General features: G+C 56.4%; 1 protein-coding gene across 1 annotated transcript in view; it reads left to right on the top strand.

The window, feature by feature from the left end:
* The first annotated feature begins 9,044 nt into the window (after positions 1-9,044).
* The window catches only part of CMIP (c-Maf inducing protein), a 228,883-nt gene continuing 215,388 nt past the window's right edge, over positions 9,045-22,539 (top strand). The window contains exon 1 of the mRNA XM_047789045.1: positions 9,045-9,596. Within this exon, the coding sequence (XP_047645001.1) occupies positions 9,300-9,596 (297 nt within the window). The 5' untranslated portion in view covers positions 9,045-9,299. The remainder of the gene's footprint in view (positions 9,597-22,539) is intronic.

Raw genomic sequence — 22,539 nt, 5'->3', positions numbered from 1 at the left:
GCTCGTGAGTGTCACGATTGGATCTCTGTTTCACAGATGAAGAGACTGAGGTTCTGAGAGGTTAAGAGGTTCGGTTCGTGTAACCCAGCTACGTCAGGTGGACAGCCGGGATCTCGATCCGAAGCCGGTGCTGTCAGCCTGCTTACCTGTGTACCTGGAGCCCCTGGGTGGCCCCGTCCTGCTCTCCTGCGGGGGGATCTTGGACAAACCCTTGATCGCGGCTCCGCGGATGGAAGGGGGTGGGTGGGGGTAGGTTTTGGAAAAGCAGCACGTACTCCACACATGGAACACGTCCCCCCCTGCCCGATACTTCCTTTCCTTGCTTCTTAGCAACTGACTCAGAGCGGATGGAGGGGAGAGAAGTGAGGTCACATTTAAATTGGTCAATTTGAGCAGCTCACCGCAAAGGCGGTGTGGGAGAGAGATGCAATTAATCTGAAAAACACAGTGGTTTTTATTTTTAAAAATATGATCCATGGCCTTCAGTCCTCTGTGTGGCTGTGCCAGGCATCCATTTCCACAAGTCAGCAGCAGCCTGGCATTTGGGCCCTTCATCAAGTCCGTGTGAATTAAAAAAAAAAAAAAAAGGCATTTATCTTCTTAAAATATCAAACAAGGAGCTCTTGTTGTGCCTCAGCGGCAATGAACCCAACTAGTATCCATGAGGATGCAGGTTCGATCCCTGCCCCCGTTCAGTGGATTAAGGAACCGGTGTTGCCCTGAGCTGTGGTGCAGATCGCAGATGCAGCTCAGATCTGGCGTTGCTGTGGCTGGGGTGTAGGCCGGCAGCTACAGGTGCAATTGGACCCTTAGCCTGGGAACCTCCATATGCCACGGGTGTGGCCCTAAAAAGACAAAAGTAAATAAATAATAAAAAAAAAGAAGTAAAACAAATTAAGAGACGTTCATTGTAGGAAATTTGGCCTTGGAGGGTGGGAAGAGAGGCGGAAAGAAGAAAACAATATTTACCCCTAAGTGTTAGAGCCACGTAATGAGCGTATTTATCAGCCCAGATAGGAACAGACCGCAGTGCGTGCACCCACACGGACGGATCACAGAAATTGCTGTGCTGAGTCAAAGAGGTCAGATCCGAAGGAGGATTTATCTTTTGAGTCTATTTATATGAAGTTCAAGCAGGGGTAAAACTATCTATAGTGACAGAAGGCAGATCTGGGGTTGCCTGGGTCCGGAAGTGGGTGGCTGGGATGGAGTACAAAGGAGCACAGGAAACTTCTCTGGGGCTGTGGGAATGTTCTCTATCGATATCTTGATTGGGCTGGTGGTTACCCGGGTGTAGACATTCGCCAGGACTCATCAACCTGTTCTTTTCAAATGGGTGCATTTTATTTCACGGAAACGACCCTTGGGTAAGGGTCAATGTCCCCCTGTGGAGATGACCGCGTTAACGTTTTGCTGTGTGTGTGCAGCTCCATCCATCAGCTGCTTGTGTGTGAGGAAGGGTAGTTCCAGAGAAACGCTTCATCCTCTATAATTCTTACAAAATAAAAACAAATCCACCCCAGACCTAATTATTTAGTGAGAGTAAGAAAGCAAGTCAGCGAGGAGAGCGCTGCCTTCCTCCGAGGCTCAACTGTGCCTCCCCTCCCCCAGCCAGGGACTCGGGGGCGGGGGGCGTGGCTCGGGGGCGTGGCTCCGCCCCGCTCCCCGCCCCGCCCCGCCGAGGAGCCCAGAAAACGGGCTGCCTGCACAGCAGCCCTGAAGGGGGAGGGAGATGGTCCCCGACCTCGGGATGAAAGCACGATTCCTCTCCTTACACTGGGAGAATAAGCACATTTTGTTTGATCCGCACGTTCAATGCCTTGGGTACGGAGTGTGCCTTCTGTTGTGCTGCTTTCTCCTGCCTGTTAAAAATGAGCCTCCGGAATGCCCTCCTGGACGACGTGGTTTTGAGGCAGAGGTTTCAGACGGAGCTTCCGGAGAGTTCCCTCAAAGCAACGGCGCCCTGGGCCGCTGTGAAATGAAGAACGGACATTCCATTATGGGCTTTGGGGGCTTGGGGTATGACTACGGGCGTGGCGTCATATTAAAGGGCTCGGAAAGCACGACTTACAACAGACTGCACCCTGTGTCCTCTTGTGGGCCCCCATGTTCCTTGGCAGTGATAAAGGTGGCTGGGCGTTTCCTCCAGCCCCCGGGAAGTGGCGTCTGAGAAGGGACGCGTCATTGCATGAGAGTGGACAATGTAATCTCCCCAGACGGTGAACCGCAGGATGACTGGGGAGCAGCCTCTCTGGGCTGAGAGGGTGGGAAAAACATCTCCCTTTAAGCCAGTGGTTCCCAACCAGGGCTAAGGTTGCCTCCCAGCTGACATGTGGTAATGTCTGGAGACATCGGGGTTGTCACAAGGTGGGATGCCCCTGGCATCTGGGGCTTAAGGCCGAGGATGCTGCTAATCACTCTGCAGTTCCCGGGACAGCTGTCAGCCACCAAGAATTATCCAGCCCTAAGTGTTAACAGTACCTAAGGCGAAACCCCTGCGAAGAGGCTGTACCGAGTGTCTGCACCCCAGTTGTGGGGCAGATGGGCCACTTTCGGAGAAGTGATCTAGATGAGAGCCTGTGATCAGGGCCATGTAAACCTGGGCTCTAAAATGACAGTGGCAGAGTTCCCTGGTGCCAGGTCAGGTTAAGGATCTGGTGTTGTCACTGCAATGGCTTGGGTCGCTGCTGTGGTGCAGGTTTGATCCCTGGCCTGGGAGCTTCCACATGCCATGACTGTGGGCCAAAACCAAAATATAACAAAGTGAAATGAAATGACAGTGGCAACATGAAATAGCCAACGCTTATTCCCAAGTGCTTATTCCGTGCCAAACTGTGAGCTTGACACCATTTCATTTGACTTCTATGCCTGGATAAAGGCACTGTAACAACCCCGCTTTATAGTAAATCAGCTCAAGATACACACAACTGGTAAAGAGAAGGGCAAGAAGGTTTTCTTGTTGGCATATTTTGGGGGGCTTATTGGGGGAGAAGGGGTGTCAGGTTCCCCTCACTTGACTACAAACCCCATGAGGGTGGTATCTTGTGCGAGCTGGATCACTAGTCCCCAACAAAGTCCTTGCCCTCAGTAGGTGCTAATGGACAGGTGGGGTGGTTTTGTTCTTTTTTTTTTTTTTTTTGGTCTTTTCGCCTTTTCTAGGGCTGCACCCACAGGCATATGGAGATTCCCAGGCTAGGCTGTAGCTGTAGCTGCCGGCCTACACCACAGCCACAGCAACCACAGCAACGTGGGATCTGAGCCACATGGGCCACCTATACCACAGCTCACTGCAACACCAGATCCTCAACCCACTGAGCAAGGCCAGGGATCGAACCGGCAACCTCACGGTTCCTAGTCATATTAGTTAACCACTGAGCCATGACGGGAACTCCTGATTATTATTATTATTATTTTTTACTTAGAGTATAGTTGATTTACAACGCTGTGCAAACAGGAGTTGATGGAACTGAATTGAAGCAGGAAGAAAGGAGGCAGGGCAGTGTGGTCTAATGGTTGGAATGTTGGCGTTACAATTTGATTTCCAACGATCCTGCACCTACTCTGGGCCAGAACAGGCAGGGCCACACTAGCGCTGACCTATACTGGCTCCTGAGAGCTGATAATTTTTCAGGAAATCTACAAGCTGGTTGTCAAAAGGCCATTAAACAAGATTAAATTAATATAAACTTACGATTAAATAAATCAAATTCTTAAGAAAAGGTAATAAAACTCATCACTTCCTAATTATTTTGACATTTTACTAGTATCTCTGTTCTGGAAGTTATTTGTGTCTATTTCAGGGGTCGTCAACCTTCTTCTGTAAAAGGGCCAGACAGTAAATATTTTAGGCTTCACAAGCCAGGAGCTGAGGCTGGCCCCCCAGCCCCCTGGAATGTTGTATCTATAGGGTGCAAATAATCCACCATGGGGCGTGTCTCTTCCCAGCTCCACATGTTGGTAACTGGAAAACAGCTATGGTGGGAATAGTCCCACCAGCGAAATTGTCAAAGGCAGAAACTCGGGGCTCCCCTCCTTCCCCAGGCTCCCCCCTCCCCCACACTCCCCAGCCCGCTGATTGTTAAACATTTACCAGCACACAGCTTGACACAGTGATGGGCAGACCCGGAATGGACCCTGACCTCTTGGAGGGTACAGTGTGTTGGGTTTGGGCATTGATTCATGGTCGGGTGGGGCAAGGAGGGAGCTGGGCAAAGGCTGGTGAGGATGTCCCCTGGAGACCACTCCAAGGAGGACTCCCACCTCTGCTCGAAGGGACAGGGCTGCTGGTAGCAGGCGCTTAGGTGGCCCCTTCTTTTTTTTTTTTTTTTGTCTTTTGTCTTTTTGTTGTTGTTGTTGTTGTTGCTATTTCTTGGGCCGCTCCCACGGCATATGGAGGTTCCCAGGCTAGGGGTTGAATTGGAGCTGCAGCCACCGGCCTATGCCAGAGCCACAGCTACGCTGGATCCAAGCCGCGTCTGCAACCTACACCACAGCTCACGGCAACGCCGGATCGTTAACCCACTGAGCAAGGGCAGGGACCGAACCCACAACCTCATGGTTCCTAGTCGGATTCGTTAACCACTGCGCCACCACGGGAACTCCTGGTGGCCCCTTCTTAAGGCTGGGTGCAGCTCAGGTGCCCGCCTCCCCACCGGCAACTTGGCCACTTCCTCTAATCCCTCTGTGGGCAGCCAGTGCAGCAGGCCTGTCTTTCCCTCCCGAGGTGGCTCAAGGGGTGACCTCAGGGATCCCAGCGTTGAGATATGAGCGTCCTGCCTGCTCACTCCATTCCTCTAGCTCCAGGCATGGGGAAGCTTCTCCACCCACGTGGCCCAGGGTGGACCCGTAGTGGGTTCCTGACACATGTGCGAGAGGTACTTCCAGTGGGCAGGTGAGACCAGAATACTGTCCAAAAAAGGAGGGGCTTCCAGCAAAGCGTGCACTGGCTTCTGGGAACCGGAGGAGAGGGAAGCTTCATGAACTCCTGTGCTTGTCCTGCTGTTCCATTCAGGTCTGATGCCAGGAGGGTGAACTGTAAGGGGCCTGGACTGTTCTTTGCTGAGTCTGGATACCTTTGGCATCAAGGATGCTCCAGGTCCATGATCCATCTGGGGAAACTTGATATGTTTGCATTACCTGCAGAGGTTGGGGGTGTTGCAGGGAGGGGGCTTCTGATGGAGTCCGACAACTGGACGTCAACTCATTTTTAGGTTGGGAACCTGGTACAGCGGGAGGCAAGGGGTCCTGCGTAGTGTCTCATCACACCCCAGCTTATAGACCTAGTCCTGTGGCTTGCACGTTCCTAGGCAACAGGGAATAGGTGAGTCTGACCAGCATCCCTGCCTATTTATTGAGCCCCTACTGGATGTAGGCACTGAGCCGGTTCTGCTGTCAACCAGGAAGTCCTGGTTTCTGTTTTCAAGGACCTTCTTGTAGCATCCTGGGGGCTCCGTGCCACTGACTGCAAACTAAAGCCAAGAAATGTTATTAGTTAAAGCTGACAGTGATCAAATTCCACACTTTGTACCAGAGTACCTGCTCAGAGAAATATTATAAAGGAGTGGGACAAACACGGACTTTCCATGGGGGGCTTGGCTGGATCCCCATAATTGTCTGATGCTCTTTGAGCCTCAACTTCTTCACCCTTAAAATGAGGATGGTAATAATTCTTGCCTTCTGGGTTGGTTGGAAGGAAGAAATGACAACGACTATAAAAAGCCCCCAGCAGAGTATCTGACACTTGGGTGCTCGTCAATCAGTCATGATATTCCTATTTCATGCTCACAAGTCACCCCTTGTACCAAGAAGTGTTGGTGATGTCTGGATGGAGTCAGGGAATCAGGATCCCCCCCCTTTTTTTTTTGGTCTTTTTAGGGCTGCACTCGTGACATATGGAGATTCCCACGCTAGGGGTCAAATCGGAGCTGAGCCTCTGGCCTATGCCACAGCCACAGCCACACCAGGTCTGAGCCGCGTGTGCAACCTACACTGCAGCTCATGGCAACGCCAGATCTTTAACTCACTGATCGAGACCAGGGATAGAACCTGCATCCTCATGGATACTACTCAGATTTGTTTCCATTGAGCCACAACGGGAACTCTGGGATCAGGATCCTTTGCATTCTGGTCAGTCTTGTTCTGCTGAGGTTTGCCCCCTGAAGGGGGTGGGGAGAGGGTCCACAGATGTCCCTCAAATGGACAGGAGCTGCCTTGTCTGCCACCGAGCTGCCCCGTTCCATGATTTCATGCTGGTCCCCATCACCTCCCTCCTGGGTACCCTCGACGGCCTCCTCACCAGCCTCCCTGCCTCTAGACTGCTGCTCTGCAAACCTTGTCCATGTCCTGCTGTGATCAATGACCTTATGACGGTGACATCCACAAGTCACTTCCCTGCATGCTCCATGTGTTAGCTTCCCGCTGCTCTCAGGGGAGAGTCTGGTTCCTGGGCCTGCATTTCAAGGCACTGCATGCTCAGCCCCTGCTCATCTCTGAGGTCTCAGCCCTGCATTTGCACCCCTGCTGCCCCAGGCTCCCTGCATGCCTTGGCAAATGCCTGCAGTTTTCTGCACAGGCTGAGGGTCCACCCACTTCTCTGCCGTTGTATGTGCCATCCCCTCTTTCAGGAACGCCTTTCGCCGTCTTTGTCCAACTCCCCAAGACCCGTTGGAGTCAGGACATGTCCCCAAGTGCTGCAGCCAGGCTGGGGTAGGCGCATGCTCTCTGTTCCTGCAGTCCCAAACACAGCGTGGTCATTGCCTTTACAGTGTCTTAGACTCTGAGCTCTGTACCTGGGCTCAATCCTGACCAGCTAAGCGAGCCTGGCAGCCTCTCTACACGCTCACCTGCAAGAGAGGAGGATGATGGCACCTGTGTCACAAGGTTGTTGTGAGAAGGAAAAGATAATTGTGTGCGTGTGTGCACCACTCAGCACACAGGGAGTACTTAGAAGGCTGGGAAGTGCAACTGGCCAACAGCAGGAGCCCGATAAAGGTTTGAACAACTGACTGAACTCCTTAATGGCATGGCCTGGGGGTCTTGGTGACAACCCCCCACAGCCACATCTGTGTCACGAGGTGGGGGCTCGGGCTTGACTCTTTCTTTTTTCAAGGAATATGGAAGTTCTCAGGCTAGGGGTTGAATGGAAGCTGTAGCTGTCAACCCACGCCACAGCCACAGCAACATAGGATCTGAGCTGTGTCTGTGACCTACACCACAACTCATGGCAATGCCGGATCCTTAACCCACTGAGAGAGGCCAGGGCTCGAACCTGCAACCTCAGGGTTGGGTTCATTTCCGCTGCGCCAGAACGGGAACTCCCGGACTTGACTCTTTCTTGCTTGATGGTTTTTTTCCCAAGCCACTGAGATTCAGAACTTAAAGAACAGAATTCACCAGCAGGTTGTAGGGAGTCAGCAAATTCACCATTTTCTCACCTAACGGTGCCTCCCCATTGCTCAGGAGGAGACAAGAGCTCTGCCCATCTCCTGGGCAGACTGGAGGTGAGTCTTATCTGGTGAGGGATGTATGCTGGGCCTGCCTTCCACTGTGGAACCAGCTGGGGCCAGGCTCAGGCGAGAGGCTTCTGGGGAGCCCTCATGTGTCTACACAATCGCCACTGTAGGGCTGCCATGGACTAACTTCAGCACTCACGATGCAAGTGAACGCATGCTCACACTCTCACATGTCCACTGTAGAGGCACCTTCACTTAACAGAAAGGCACAGATCTGGGGGCTTGAATGGTATGAACTGCAGACGTGTGCCGGATGTGCTAAAGCCCCACCTGGGAGCTGAGACCTGGCTGGGTGGCTTCAGGTGCCACTCCTGATGGCAGAAAGGCAACATTTTTTGTTTCACAGCTGGAGTTCCCCAGTGACACCATGCATCAGTCCCCAAAGGTGCTTCCAATATGATTCTCTTACACTTCTGCACAGGGCCTGGGGGTACAGAAATGAATGACCTGGTCCTGGCCTGCGGGCAGAGGTAAAGAAGCTGGAGTTGCCGGGGTGCAGGTGGGTGGGGGGCGGGTACCTCTGGGGAGGGATTTTTTTTCCCCCCCGCTAGGTTCCTATTAGGAACTAATCAGAATCCAGCAGCAGAAGGCAGGAGGGGTGCTGGGGAGCCTGTCCCCAACACCCTGGGTGGCTTCAGGACTCCAAGGGCCAAGGGCAGGCGGACATCTGTAAATGATCAGGAAGCCTGCAGAGTCCCACAGGCTGAGCCAGGGCAGTGTGGCTCATTATCTGGATAACTGATGGGACATTTTCAATTCGAGGAAACATCTCTGTCTTGTGGCGCCATCTGGCCAGTCAGGTGAACAGCCTGAGCTGAATCAGGGGGAGTGGGTGCAGAGGTCAAGCCGTCCTGCCCACACCCCTCCCTCCCGGCCGGGTCCCTCGGGTTTGCACCTGGCCGCACCTCCGCCATCCGCGTGGACAGGTTTCGGGACGCTGGCCTTTCGAATCCCGGCCGGCCGCGGCGAGTCCCTGGATCCGTCCGGCCCGCGGCCCGCGGGGCTCGGCACCCGCCTGGGCACCGGCGGGGGCGCGGCTGGGCGTGACGTCACGCGCCCCGCCCCCGCGGCCCCCGCCCACTCCCCAGGTTCCGGGCAGGGCGGTTCGGGGCCTGCCGGGGCTCGCCCGCCCCAGCCCCCTCCCCGGGGGCCGCCCCCTCTCGTCGGGCCGCGCCTCGGCCCCTCGCGTCCCCGCCCGGCGGCGGACTCCGCCTGCTAGAGGCCGAAGCCGCGGCGGCCGCCGCCGTTGCCGCCATTGACGTCAGAGGGGCGGGCACATGACCCCGCGGGGACCAATCGCGCGGGCGCCGAGCGGCTTCTGCAATCTCTCAACTGAGCCGGCCCCCGCGGCCCCCGCCGCACACTCGCCCGCGGACGGCCGCCCAGACACACGTACTGTACACACGAGCGGGCGGCGGGGCCGAGACACGCCCGCCCGCGCGGCCCCCGCTCGCCGCCGCCGCCGCCGCCGCCGCCGGGCCCCCGGCCCCCCCCGGCCCCCCGGCGCTGCCCCGCGTCCCCGCCCGCCCGCCCGCCCGCCTGCCTGCCCGTCCGCCGAGCCGGTCCGGCCGCCGCGAGCATGCACCCGACGAGCTAGGAGGAAGCCGGAGGAGCCCCGCAGGAAGGACCGAGCGCCGGCTGCCCGCCCGCCCGCCCGGGCCCCTCCCCTGCGGGGCGCCCCCAGCCCCACACCCCCCCACCTTCCTGGGGGGTGGGGGGGTGCGGGCCGCCGACCGCCCGGGACAGCCCGTCTCCCCGCCCCCGGCCCCCTCCCCGGCCCGGCAGGCCATGGATCTGACCAGCAGCTCGGGCGGCGGCGACCCTCGGCAGATTGAGGAGACCAAGCCGCTGCTGGGGGGCGACGTGCCGGCCCCCGAGGGCACGAAGATGGGCGCCGTGCCCTGCCGCCGGGCCCTTCTGCTGTGCAACGGGATGAGGTACAAACTGCTGCAGGAGGGCGACATCCAGGTCTGTGTCATCCGGCACCCGCGGACCTTTCTCAGCAAGATCCTCACCTCGAAATTCCTGAGGCGCTGGGAGCCGCACCACCTAACGCTGGCCGACAACAGCCTGGCGTCCGCCACGGTGAGTCGCTCTGCGCGGCGGCGCGCCTGCACCCCCGCACCTCCCCTCGGGGCCCGGGAGGCGCCCCCTCCCACCGGCTGCCCCCAGCCTGCCGCTGCACCTGGAGCCCGGGGCCTGCGGGGCGCCGGGGGTCGCCGTGGGGGTAGAGGCGGGGAGAACCGGGCGCCCCCCTCCTGGCCTGGGTTCCGGGCTGGATTGTGGAATCCGAAGTTCTACCCAGCCGGCGGGCTCGGGGAGACCCTTCTAAATTCTGGAGACGATCTGGCCCACCCCAGGCTGAACATTTGGGGACCTCCGGGCCCAGCGCTTGTGTTAATTACGGATGGGACCTTGGGACAGATCCGAAGCAGGGCCCTGAGGGTGGTGGGGGTTCCCTTTCTGAAAGCCCATCTGGATCTGCGCCCGAGGGGAAAACAAAACAACTCAAAAAAAAAAAAAAGAGGAAAAAACCCAACAACCTCAAAACCCCAAAACCCAAAGAATTTCCAGAAGCCAGTTCCTTTCTTTGCTCTACCCGTCTTTTTCCTGCCCGGGCTGGCAGGCAAAACTGGGTGCTTCCCTTTCCGAAAAAAATTTCATTCGCCCATGGGGGGGGAGGGGGCAGGGGTCCTGGGCTGTCTCCTCCCCATGGAGGGCCAGGGCGGTCAAGTTCTCTGTGCGGAAGCTGGCCTGTGGGGCTCAGGTCTTGCATTGTCTGTGAAGTGTTGTATACGTGTGTTTTGTTGCTGGCGGTTTTGTGTTGTTATTGCTATTGTTTTTAAGTATACGGCTGGGATTGGGTCAGCCGGAGGAGAGGGACAGAAGTCATCGATCTGTTTCTGAAAAAGAAAATCTGCAAGGTGGAGAGCTGGGCTGTGGTGGGGTCGCAGCGGGGGAGGGTGGCCGGCAGGAGCCTGAACAGGATGCTTTGTGTTTTGAAACAAGGACAGTTGAAAGCACCAGCTCTGCTTGGGCCCAAGCCTTGCCGAGGGGGTCCTGTCCTCCTCGGAGGGGTGGCAGGTCTTCTCCAGGATGCACACTCCCCCCTCGGGCGGCCGTGATCCTGTTTACTAAGCACAGTGGGGCAGGGGGTGGGGGGGAGGCGAATCCAACGCCTGCCCACACCTGTGCCAAGAAAACCCAGCCAGGAAACAGGGTGTCGCTTACATGGCATGTCACAAACGTGTAGCGTGTGCAGACATTTCCCCGGCATCCATGTTCCCTTGGCAGTGTGTCACAGGCCGTGACACATGCTCCAAGGAATGGGGAGGGGGGAAAAGTTAGCCGAAGAAAGCATACTCCTCGAAACAGCTCCCCCCCTCCCGAGAGCATTGAAGCACACGAGGACTTTTATTCTGAATTTTGAGTCCGACGTGCTCAGAACACCTATTTTTCTTTCCTGTGGGCACGTTGGTGCAGTCTGCAAAGACCGCTCTCTCGGGAAGGCTCGCTGGTTGCCATGAAGCGGTCCAGTCCCGGTTTCGGGCTCGTGCATGTTCTGAAGCCCATCCTGAGCCACAGGCCTTGGCATTCGGCTTTTCATTTGATGGAAGGAGAGCCTCGGAAAATTCGCCAGCACGCAGTGTTTCAGACCCAGGAAAGAACTGTGTCCCCAGTAGTTCCCTGCCTGGGTCGACAGCCTCCATAGCTGGCTTCAGGATTTTCCCTGGCTGGGCAGTGGTGCTGGTAGTGGGGGGGCTTTCTTCTTTCTGCCACCCCTCAAGATGAAGGGGAGATGGGGGGAGGGGGAAGAAAATGGATGAGAGGTACCGTGACCTCCCTGGGAAGGACAGGCGGGCTCTCTCGGTGCTCCCCTGGGAGAAGCCTAGGCTGTGCTCCAGCCCACGGTTGGGGAAAGCCAGCTCGGGAGGCTCAAGCTCCCCCCCCCCCCCCCCCCCGTTTACCTCTGGTTGCTCAAGAGCTACCTACATGGGGGGCGGGGGGTGGGGGGAGAAAGACTGAGGCCCTGCGCCAGCTCCTTAAGCAGCCAGGGGCCCCTGCACCACCTTCCCAGCTGAGGTGGGTAGCACCTTTGGAGCTTTGGCCTCACGGGAGAGGAGCTGTGATTTTCTGGGCTGGGGATCAAGGGCCATCCCTGGAACAAGATTGTGTCGGCAGAGCCTTGCTCTGGCGTTGGTTGGGAAATGTGGAAGGAGGAACTACGAGCAAGTGTCCGCTGGGCTGGCACAGGCCCCTTCCACTGCCTGATGTGGGCAACCCCCGTGGGCCGGGCACAGGGGGTGGGGGGGGTCTTTCAATCCTGCCGTGGGGGGCTCTGGTGGGGCGCCAGGTTCCCCATGCTGGGGGCCTGTGAACCTGGAAGGGGGCTGCTGAGATGGGCCCAGCCCAGGCTGTGGCCCTGCGAGGTGGGGCTGGCACTGCCACTGGGGACCTTGCCCGGTCAGGAGACACCTGATTGTTGGTGTCCAGGCCCCGGGGGAAGCAGAGCAGCCCCCTGAGGGGTTTCCCTGAGGCCTGAGCATTATGTAATCTGTCTGCGCTTTAGAGCGTGGCCCAACCCAAGCACTCGATTGAGAAATATTAGCCCAAATGAAACACAGGTGAATTTGTGTGCAGTTTGCTACAACTGAACGCCCCACGTGGCCCCGCCTCGAGCTGCCGATGTGTCAGGTGTGTGGTGTTGGTCGCAGCCGTCTGTAAGATGCACATCGTTCTTTTACTTAGCCGTCTACACAGCCCTTCTCAGACCCATCTGGTAATTATGTGGTTAATTGTGTGGGCTTCAGGCACAAGACTCAGAGTGATTGATCTGGATTCAAACCAATAAACAAACCACATTCACTCTTAAAGTCTGTCTACACTGATCCAATTAGCTGGATGGTGGTCAGAGTTACAGACCAAGCTGCCAGGACCACAGCTGTACCAGGCCCTGGTGGAGGCGTCCTGGGGGGTGCGTGGGGGTGGCGGCGTTCATCCCACCTGGCAGGCGGCTCCAGCTGGGGCCACCCCTCAGGTGGACAGACCTCCATCCCTGCTGGGGAGATGAATGCAGCCTGGGGCCCCGGGGGCCGGAAGCCTCACCCCCTGCCCTGGCTGTAAACTTTGCCTCCTGTGGGGTCAGGTTGGAGCTTGCCCCTGGCCTATCTGCTGGGCCAGTTACTCATTAAATCCTTGCAGAGTCAACAGTGTGCCTGACATGGCTGGTGACAGCGCCAGGCCTGATGCACTCTGCGCTGGAGACTTTGGATCCGGAAGGCTCATAAACAAAGAAGGGAACACAAAGGCGACAGCGACCTGGCTGTCGTGGGGAGGGGGGGTGGGATTGGGTGACATCCGCCCCTCCCTGGGGCACACATGACCTCGCCTTGTGGGGGGAAGGGCCCTTCTGCCCAGGCCGTGGCCTCGACATGGGGCCTCATCCCCCTTTCTCGTCCTGACTCCCAGTCCCCGGGCCTCCCCTGGGCTTGTCGTGGCTGCCGACCGTGGTGCGGGTTGTAGCCAAAGGCCAGGAGTTCTGCAGAAGCCAGGATGATTCGGGTCCCTGAGACCAGAATCCATTTTGCTCTTCTCGTGTCTGGGCCGAATTCGGTCACCTGCTCGGCATGTTTGTCCGCCGAAGAGGGCTTTGTCCGTCCGTGTGCTTTGTCTCCGCTGCGCCAGAGGAGTTCGGATGCTTACCTTTATTTTAACGTGTGGCACAAGGCGTCTCAGAATGGCAGGTCCACTCTGAAAAGCCTCACTTCATCGATGGCTTGTCTTTAAATTATCACCACTCTGCTGCTCCAACTGAAATGTCTCTGGGCTTTCTGTCATGACAGGCAGAGAGGAGTCACCTCGCTTCTCATCGGTTTCTTTAGCCTGGGGTTGCCTTGGGGGTGGCAGCCTTCTGAACTTGGACTCACGGGTACCACGGGCCTCGTGGGTGTCAAGTGCCGAATTCTTCCCGATGGCGGTTTCCTCTTGGGAGTTAAAACCTGCGTCCTCCCGTGTGGTCCTAAGTCCCGTGGGAACCCTCCTGCGTCCACGTGCACATGCGTGTTCCTTCTTCTTTCGTCGCTTGCATCTCCTCCTCGTACCCCTTCTCCCCGCCTTGGGTTTATTTGATGTTTTTCTGTAGCAATAAGTAAACACGAAGAATTTTTTTTTTCTCCCTTTCAGTGATATTTGTCATAAAATTTTGGACTATATCAGATTTGTTTCCCAGGTAACTTGTGTGATTGGAGGTGGGGGGGCAGAGACAGACGAAGAGGGAAAAATCTCAATTCTCTGTAAACAGCACACGTGGCCTGCCTTCCCCAGACTGTAATAAATAAGGGCATTTCGCGGGGGGCATAGTTGTCATACTGCCATTCTCCTGGTGCAATCTGAGATGGCCTTTCTGGCCACAGGCAGAATGGTGCCAGTCCAGGTAGGAGGTCCTGTGGCTCACGGCTGGGCTGGAGCCAGCTTGGGCTCTGAGGCTCACAGGTGGCTCTGCACGGCAGTGCCTGTTCCTTGGTGCCAGCTGGGCGCCCGCTGACTCACCTGGCAGTGGGAGAGGGCATGGCTGGGGCACCGTGTCCAGCGAGGCTTAGGGGGAGCCCGGTGGCCACATCGTCCTAAAAAGCAAAGCTCTCTCAGGCTTGGCCGGCTTGGCTGGCACCCCCTTGGTGTTTTGGTGGAATGGACGTCTGAGATGGTCAAGTTATGCCTTTAATTAAAGGATTAAATGAGACTAAGCAAGGCAGCCTCCTGGTTCGGGGTGTCTCCAGTGCGGAGCAGCGTAAAGGGGTTTGCTGTCAGGTGAAGATTCCCAGGTTACAGCTTCCTGGCTGGGTGACTTTTGGAACCTGCTTTCCCTCCCTGGGCGCTCTTTTCCTCCACTAGGGCATGGGCTCCCTCCCATGTCACTTACCAGGTTACCGAAGGATTGGCAATAACTCAGATTAGCACTGAGCAGGACGGCCAGCACACAGTAGGGGTGTGACAAGGGGCCAGCATTCCAATGTGTGTTTTCCTAATTACCCTGAGAGAGATCTTTGTGAAATTCTCTACAGGAGTTCCCGTTGTGGCTCAGTGGTAACAAAACCAACTGGTATCCCTGAGGATTCGGCTTCGCTCCCTGGCCTTGGGATCAGTGGGTTAAGGATCCAGTGTTGCCGTGAGCTGTGGTGTAGGTTGAAGACACAGCTCAGGTCTCGAGTTATTGTGGCTGTGGCTGTGGCTGTGGCTGGCAGCTGCAGTTCCGGTTGGACCCTTAGCCTGGGAACTTCCATATGCCGCAGGTGCGGCCCTAAAAAGCCAAAAAAAAAGAAAAGAAAAAAGAAAAAAAGACACTCTGCCCAAAGGGAAGGGATTGTTGCTCTTTGAAAACAGGCAGGCTCTAGAGGAAAATCTATTGAGATGAGAGGTTCTTTTCAGCAAGTTGGGGGTATTTAGTAGATCTGGTGGGTAGGAAGGCAGTGAATTTGTTGAAAGCAGTTGAAGAAAAATTTCTCAGGGGGCATAGTCTAGTTTCTTCAGAAAAAAAAATACAGAATTTTTTTTGGAAACTTGAAATACTAATGTGCATATAAGTTCAGATGGTACAGCAGGGGATACAAGGAGAAACGAAGCGTCTCTCTTATTCCGTGCCTCCTCAACCCCAAGCTCTCCTCGCTGGCCAGCCCCGCTGGCCCTTCCTTGGGCATCCTTGCTGACCATGCTGGGCAGTTACACTCGGGTCTGGGCCGTTCTTGTTGTCGGGACAGTCTACTTTGGAGGTCGTTCGGGCTCTGGGCAGACGCAGCGGCTTTTCTGGGCTGCATGGTGCTCCGTTAGAGAGGGGCACGATCGGAAGGTAGTAGTTCATCCCCTATCACTGGACGTTTAGGTTAGTCCCAGGCTTCTGCTGTTTCACGCAAGATGCTTTCTGTTTTTATTGAGTGGCGTTGTTTCTGTTTTGACCATTGGAATGTCTTCTGCCTGCTTCTCTGGTGAGTGTTAAAATATTTAGTCCCATAGTGCTTTGCAGGGGTGAGCTGACCCTCCCTCGGAGGGGGGGAAGGGCAGTACTGCCCGGGGTCATTGCTGTCTGCCTGCAGTCATGCTTGGGTCTGGCTCACTGTCACTGGCGAGGGAGCCTCCGGAAGCTCTGGCCACCTGGCTGCACCAGGAGCTGATCCCAGGAGAGCAGGGGGCTCTGACCGGTCCTGCTGACCTCTGCCCCGAGGACAGGGGTCTGCACGGCCAGGGTGGCTGTTTCCTGACTCCACTAGAGAGCATCGTTTTTGTCCCCAGTCTTCCTGCTTCCCCAGGATGAAGCCAGGCTGCCCAGCCCCGTGGTAGAGAAAAGGAGGAAGTGACAGCGTCTCTTCCCTGCTTCTGGCTCTGGTGACAAGGCACCAAGGGAGGCCATGCGAGTTCGAAAGGAAGCGTGGCTGATACCAGCAGAGCCCTGTCAGAGGGTGGTGGGCAGGGGAGTGTTGTGTGCGCGCGTGTGCATACGGGAGAGATCTTTGGGTCTGTGGCGGCAAAGGGGACCACAGAGTACACGTTTTTGGTGCTGAAATTTTGGTTGGGCTGAAATTCAGCGTTTGGTAGCCATTCCTTACGCCTGCCGCAGGCAAAGCATTTATTCCGCCATTGAGGTGGATGGAGGAGACCAGCCAGACCCAGCAGAGGGGTCAGACAGACAAGCCTGAATCCTGCCCCTCCAGCGTCCTTGCTGGCGAGTGACCTTGGGCAGGTCACCTCATCTCTGTCCTTACTGGTGAAATTTGCATTATGGGGACTTCCTCTTCTCATGATGTCAGGGTTAGGTGACGTAAGGCCTGGCCGTTCATTTAGCAGATACATATCTCTGTTCTAGACACTTTGACGGAAAGCAGCGCCTGCCCCCCTGGCGCCTGTTGGGTGACAGGCAGGAGATCACGAAACAAGGAAATAGAAAATCTGTCTGGTGGCGATGGGCCATGGAGAACACAAAGCAGCGTGTGGTCGGGTCTGGAGGCTTGGGGACCGAGAGCCGTGCTGCGTCACACGCTGTGTTCAGGGACAGAGGTAGTCGGTGCTGGGAGAGCCGTCCTGGCAGAGAGGACGGCAGGTGCAAAGGTCCTGAGATCAGACTTAGAGGTCACCCAGTGGCGTGCTGGCACTTAGTACCTGCTCTACAATTGTCATCACCTCTGCCTTCCAGGAGCTCTTAGCGGCTGTTAAAAAATATTTATGAGCACCCAGTATGTGCCAGGCGTAGAGGCAGCTCCCTCCCCGCCCCATGGAGCTTCCTTCATTTCTAGCACTTCTGGGTGTGTGTGTGTCTTATTTATCCTGGCTCTTCCCTATAGTGAAGAATAGCCTTGGAGCAGAGCTTTAAGAGACTCTTAAATTACAAAGCCCAGCAGAACTTTTGAAAACCAGCTCCCTTTGTCCACACTGTGTTACAAAGGTTCTAGGATCTAGAACACACCAATCATTGAGTTCGCCTCTGGCTTTTTTCCGATGGGGAAGCAGGGAGGGCCAGCGTGTTGCCCAGAGACCCTTCCGCATGACTCAGCAGCTGGGCTGGGATTCACACCCGGGACTCCAGCTCCCAGTGCCTCCAGCGCCTTCCTTGGTCACTGCTTCTCCCGCTTTCAAGCTGCTATCGGGAATGATATGATCGGGAAAGTGTATAAAGATTAGGCTGAGTAAACTCACTCTGGAGGAAGCAGAAGAGCTGGATTCCCCGGCAGGACAGGGCAGTGGAGGCTCCCCTGGGGCCAGGGTCGTCAGGAGGGAGGAGCTGGCGGTGGAACTTGGGAGCAGTGTCCTGTGTCCTAGGCTGGTCCCAGGCTCTTTGAGGCCTAGAAACGCTGCGAGTAGGAGCACACAGTCTGGGGGAAGCCCACGCCGCCTCCCGGCCCCTCTTCTGTGCAGCCAGGTGCATCGGATCGCCGCCCACGCCCGTGTGAGGCTCCGCGGGCCGAGAGCCATCCCTGTGGATGGGGCCCGGCCACGGGCAGGTGGGCTAAACTGCCGCAACGACCAGCCCCCAGATCCGCAGCACAATTATTTCTTTCTCATGTCCCGGGCTGGTGGGAGTTTCTGCCCCTCCAGGGCCTCGTGGGCTGGGGGCTGGGGACGGAGAGGCAGTCCCCCGCAGAGCCACCTCTAGGCCTAGCCTCTCTCTTTGGCCACAGCTCAGTCTCGTGGCCGTCCCCGTAGCGGGGGCTGGAGACGAGGGTCTGCTGTGTCCAGGAGACAGGAGACCGTGGCATGACCGCAGCTCCCACCCCAGGACTGCTGGGACCCTGCAGTGGTCTGGAGGTCTCCAGGGTATCAGCAGCAGAGCCGCTTCCCTGGAAAGGAAATTCCGACAGCCTGGTCTCTTCTGGATCCTGGCTTTGAGCTTGATGGCAGGTCAGGAAAGTGTGCAGGCTTTCTGAAAGTTTGAAGTCTATTCCGAGCTTTGAGTGGGGAGGAAAGCCGGATCAGTGGGCCTATTGCCGTCACGATTACAGTGACACTTACTGTCTGCCCGCTGAGTTCCAGGCACTGTGCTCGTTGAATTAGTTTTCCCAACAGTCCTAGGGGGTAGATGTCACTCTTCTCACTTGACAGGGGCTGCAGCAAGACTCAGGCAGGAGAGCTGAGAGGAGGTGGGGCTGAGAAGCCAGGCAGGTCTGCCCCAAGCTGGAGAGTACGTGTCCGTGAATGTATGTGCATCCGTTCTATATCCATAGAATGATCTCGGCCTCTCGCAGAGACATCTTAGCTGAGAATCAGTGGGCTTATCATTTTCGTGTTTGGCAGACATCCCCTTGAGAATTTATCAAGTGAGTTCGGGGAACTGGTGTTGGGAAGGGGCTGCCAGGTGTTTGTAAAGGCTGAGCACCAGGTATGAAGCCTGTAAATCAAGCACCAAGCAGATACTGTGTGTGCAAAGGAGTTCCCAGATACCGTGTTTGCAAAGGGAGTACTCGCAGGTACCGCACTTCGGAATTAAGTACCCCTGGGTGCTGGGCTTACACGGTGGGTGTACACTTACAGAGTGATACGTGCTCCGTTCCCCAAGGGCTCCAGGTTGAACTGGGGTACACTCCAAATTCGGGTACACTACGGGAGCCCATATCCACAGAGGGATTTAGACCTGTTCTGCTGTTTGGAGGAAGAGGTGCTGCCATGGGGCCAGGTGCTTTTAGAAAGGACTTCGTGGGAGAGACACACCTGGATGGAGAGAGGTCAGGTCGGGAGGGGAGTGAGGGGATGGGCAGAGGGGAGGGGACAGCGAGCAGTGGAAGGGCCCAGAGCAGTAGGGGCACAGTGAGAGCACGGGAGGTAAAGCTGGAGGCAGGGTATCGTCTCAGAGTGGGGCCACGAGGTCAGTGCGGGATTCACCAGGACATGCTTGAGCCGGGAGGGCCCTGATCATGATGCAAAGGGACAGGGAATCGGCCACCAGCTGGGAGCCCGGGACGCCCCCGAATGGAAGCTTTGGGAGTGCAGGGTCTGAGTCACTGGGCCAGATGTTAGTCACAGTACTGACCACTGCAGCAGCCACTCTCAAGGGTCCCTTTGCTGGGAGCTGTGCTAGGTGGTTACATGGGTGATCCGCACAACTGCCCAGCGAGATGCTTTAACTCTCTCCATTTTCCGCGTGGGGCCCTGAGGCTGTGAGCAGATGAAGGAGTGAAGGGGTGAGCAGCTGCACGGGCCCAGTCAGGTGGGCCCTCCGGCTGGAGGGGTCGGGGACGAGCCACGTTCAGACCTGCACCCTGTGCGTCCTTGTAACCCCCCTTGGCTCTTTCACCCACCCAGTGTCCAGGGGACCTGTGTGTTGCCCAGCCCTTGGCGCCTGCAGCTGGCCGTGGGGTGGACACAGGCCCGTGGGTTCTTGGCCCCCTGCTGAGGCCCTGAAGCCGCTCCAAGCAGAGGCCTCAGGTGCTTTCCGACCCCGGGCCTGAGACCTCTGCGGTGAGCTTTGGCTCCCAGGGCTTTTCTTCTGGAACCTTCCTTCCTGGAGGCCTGGGTGGAGGGCCTAGTGTGGCCTTGGGGCTCTTGGGCCAGGGGCACTGTCAGGCTGAGGCAGGCAGCAGGGCCTTCCGCAGGCCAGTGGGCTGTGGGGTGCTGGGGGCGGGGTGCCCCATTGGAAAGGGGAACAGTGACTTGCTGACGTCTGTCTGTTGCTTTGGTTGGTTTGTGTTTCATGATCCTGTGACTGAGGCTTGCCTTGGGGGTGGGAAAATGAAAGAGCTTGACCTGTCCCAGGAGCTGGGTGGCTCCTGGGCTTGGGGCGTCCAAGCAGGGGCAGCCTGCGGGCTCAGCCCATCCAGGACTGGGTGGTGGTGGCCGCAGGCGGAAGCCATCATTTCCTCCAGCCATGCTGAGTCCCTGGGGTGTATCTCTGCACTTAATTCTCACACCAGCCCGAGGCTCCTGATCACAGACGGGGAAACCAAGCCCTGAGAGTTTGAGGTTGCACAACTGGAACCCAGAAGCCTGGCCCCAGAGCCCAAGGCCTTCACAGAGCGTGGTGCCTCCTTGCTGGGTTCGAGCACAGGCACCTGGGCAGTCGGGACTGGTCACCAGCAAAGCTGTGAGTGCTGCAGCTGACGCTTAGATGGCGCTTACTCTTCTGAGCCCTTCACAGAGATGAGCTCTTTGCCTTTGCATTTTTCTAAATTGAACCAAAGGAAGTTCTGTTATGGCTCAGCGGGTTAGAATCCAGACTAGCATCCTATCCATGAGGACGTGGGGTTTGATCCCTGGCCTCGCTCAGTGGGTTAAGGATCTGGCATTGCCGTGAGCTGTGGTGTAGGTCGCAGACGTGGCTTGGATCTGGCGTTGCTGTGGCTGGGGTGTAGGCTGGCAGCTGTAGCTCCGATTGGGCCCCTAGCCTGGGAACCTCCATGTGCCGCAGGTGCAGCCCAAAAAAGAAAAAGTAAAAAAATAAATTGCAGTGTAGTTGAGTTATTGTATTAGTGTAAGGTGTATAGCGTGGTGGGCCAGTATTTTTGTGGCTTATACTCTGTTAGGAGTTATTACAAGGTAATGGCGGTAATTTCCTGGGGGGACGATCTGTCCTCGCTTGTCTCTTTTATACGTAGTGGTTTGCGTCTCTTCATCCTTTGCCCCTGTCCTGCCCTCCCCTTCTCTTTTCTCCCGGTAACCATTAGTTTCCTTTCTGTCTCTCTGAGTCTGTTGCTGTTTTGCTGTATGCATTCATGTTATTTTTTAGATTCCACGTATAAGTGACATCATACAGTGTTTGTCTTCCTCTGTCTTATTTTACTAAGTGTAATATTCTCTAGGTCCCTTCATGTTGCCACAAATGGCAGAATTTCATTCTTTTTAATGGCTGAGTAATATTCCATTACATACCACATCTTCTTTAGTCATTCATATGCTGATGGACGCATGTTGCTTCCATAGCCTGGCAATTGTAAATCATGTTTCTATGAGCATTGGGGTGCATGTATCTTTTCAAATGCATTTTTTTGGGTTGTGTACTCAGGAACAAAACTGCTGGGTCACATGTAGGTGAGCTTGTTCAAACCTCCTGAGGTACCAGTGGGGTGTTGCTGCCCCTGTTGTTCCCATTTTACAGGTCAACACACTGAGGCCCAGAGACATGAAGTCACTATTCACCCACCTAGTAGTGGAGGAGCTGGCATTTACACCCACACTGTATGGCTCCAGAGAGTAACTGCGTGTGGCCGAGAGCCGGGCTCAAGAGTGGAGGCTCAGAAAGGCCCAGAGTGGCCAGGGCTGGCTCCCTGCTGAGCGCAGGGCCTTGCAGAAGCGAGGAGGGTGGGGATAGAGCAGAGAGTCAGTCACCTTGGGTGGTTTGGCCGTCTTCCTGCACATGTGTCTCTAGAAGGGCCAAGGTGGAGGTTTGCTTCTCCACCAAGGTGGAGGCGAGCTCACCCAGAGGGGAGCCTCAGTTTCCTTGCTTCAGATGCCCTGTCCCCGAGAGTTGGCTGTGGTAACCTGGTGATGGCGAGCCTGGGGTCCGGGGCCCGCCGCGACTCAGGAGCCTTCCCTGACCGCCAGCCGGGGTGAAGGCTTCCTCCTGAGAGCTGGCACTTTCCCAGCCAGGTGGTAACGGTAACGGCCTCTTTGCCCGCCTGTCTTCCCTACCAGCTGTTCTCCTCCACACTTGCAAAATACAGCAGATAATCAGGCAGGGAGGGTGATGACCTTAAACAATAAAGAAGGGAAAAATTCTCCCCAAATCCCACCACCCAGAAACCACCCAGATGGACATTTTGGGGTAGAGCCATCTTTGCTTTCTTCCAGGACATACGTGTGACACCCACAGGATTGTTTGCACGGTGAGGGATGAGGTCTGATGATTCGTAAGTGCTAAGCCGTTTCTGTACCTGATCTCGAAGTGTGTCTGCTTTGGCCCTCTTGTCCTCGGGCCCCAGACCGTACTTTGCGGTGGCGACCATGGTGGCCATCGTGGATCTTGAGCAGCATCCGTGCCTCGGCCCCCCGGGTACCGGTACACTGTTCCTCACAGGTGTGACAGCCCAGATGCCTGCAGATTCCGCCATTGGTCCCCTGGGGGGCATGTCGCTGGTTGAGAACCCCTGGAGTGCCTCGGTTCAGAGCCCACCTGCCCTGAGAGGTCCCATCTGATGAGCGGGTCCTGGCTGTGGGCTGCCTTGTGGCAGAGTTGGGAGCCCTGCTCCTGCCCACAGATGCCTTGGTTCTTTGGGACCTGGCACAGGGGTGGTAACCAAGAACCATGTGGGGCTACAGGAGCCCAGGTCCCTGTGCCGTGGAGCCGAGGGCCCTCAGGGCCCCTGGAAGGAAATCCCACCGGCCTGAGCACTGGCGAGCTCCCCATACCTTTGACCCCTCCTGCTGGCCCCCTGCTGTGCCCGCCTTCGCCTGATGGCTCAGGACCTCTGGGATCCAGGGAGGTCTGGCTTGCTGGGAGCTGCATCATGCCAATAAAAAGAAGAGAGAGAATCGGCATTCAGAAGTTTTGGGGTGAGGAAGATGACTTTGAAACCTGCTTCTTGAATCCTGTCTGAATTAGTAGGGTTTTTTTTGG

The sequence above is a fragment of the Phacochoerus africanus genome, chromosome 8 (assembly GCF_016906955.1).
Source record: "Phacochoerus africanus isolate WHEZ1 chromosome 8, ROS_Pafr_v1, whole genome shotgun sequence".
NCBI lineage: Eukaryota > Metazoa > Chordata > Mammalia > Artiodactyla > Suidae > Phacochoerus > Phacochoerus africanus.
The sequence above is the reverse complement of the archived record's forward strand: the minus strand, read 5'-3'. Positions and strand labels throughout refer to the sequence as shown.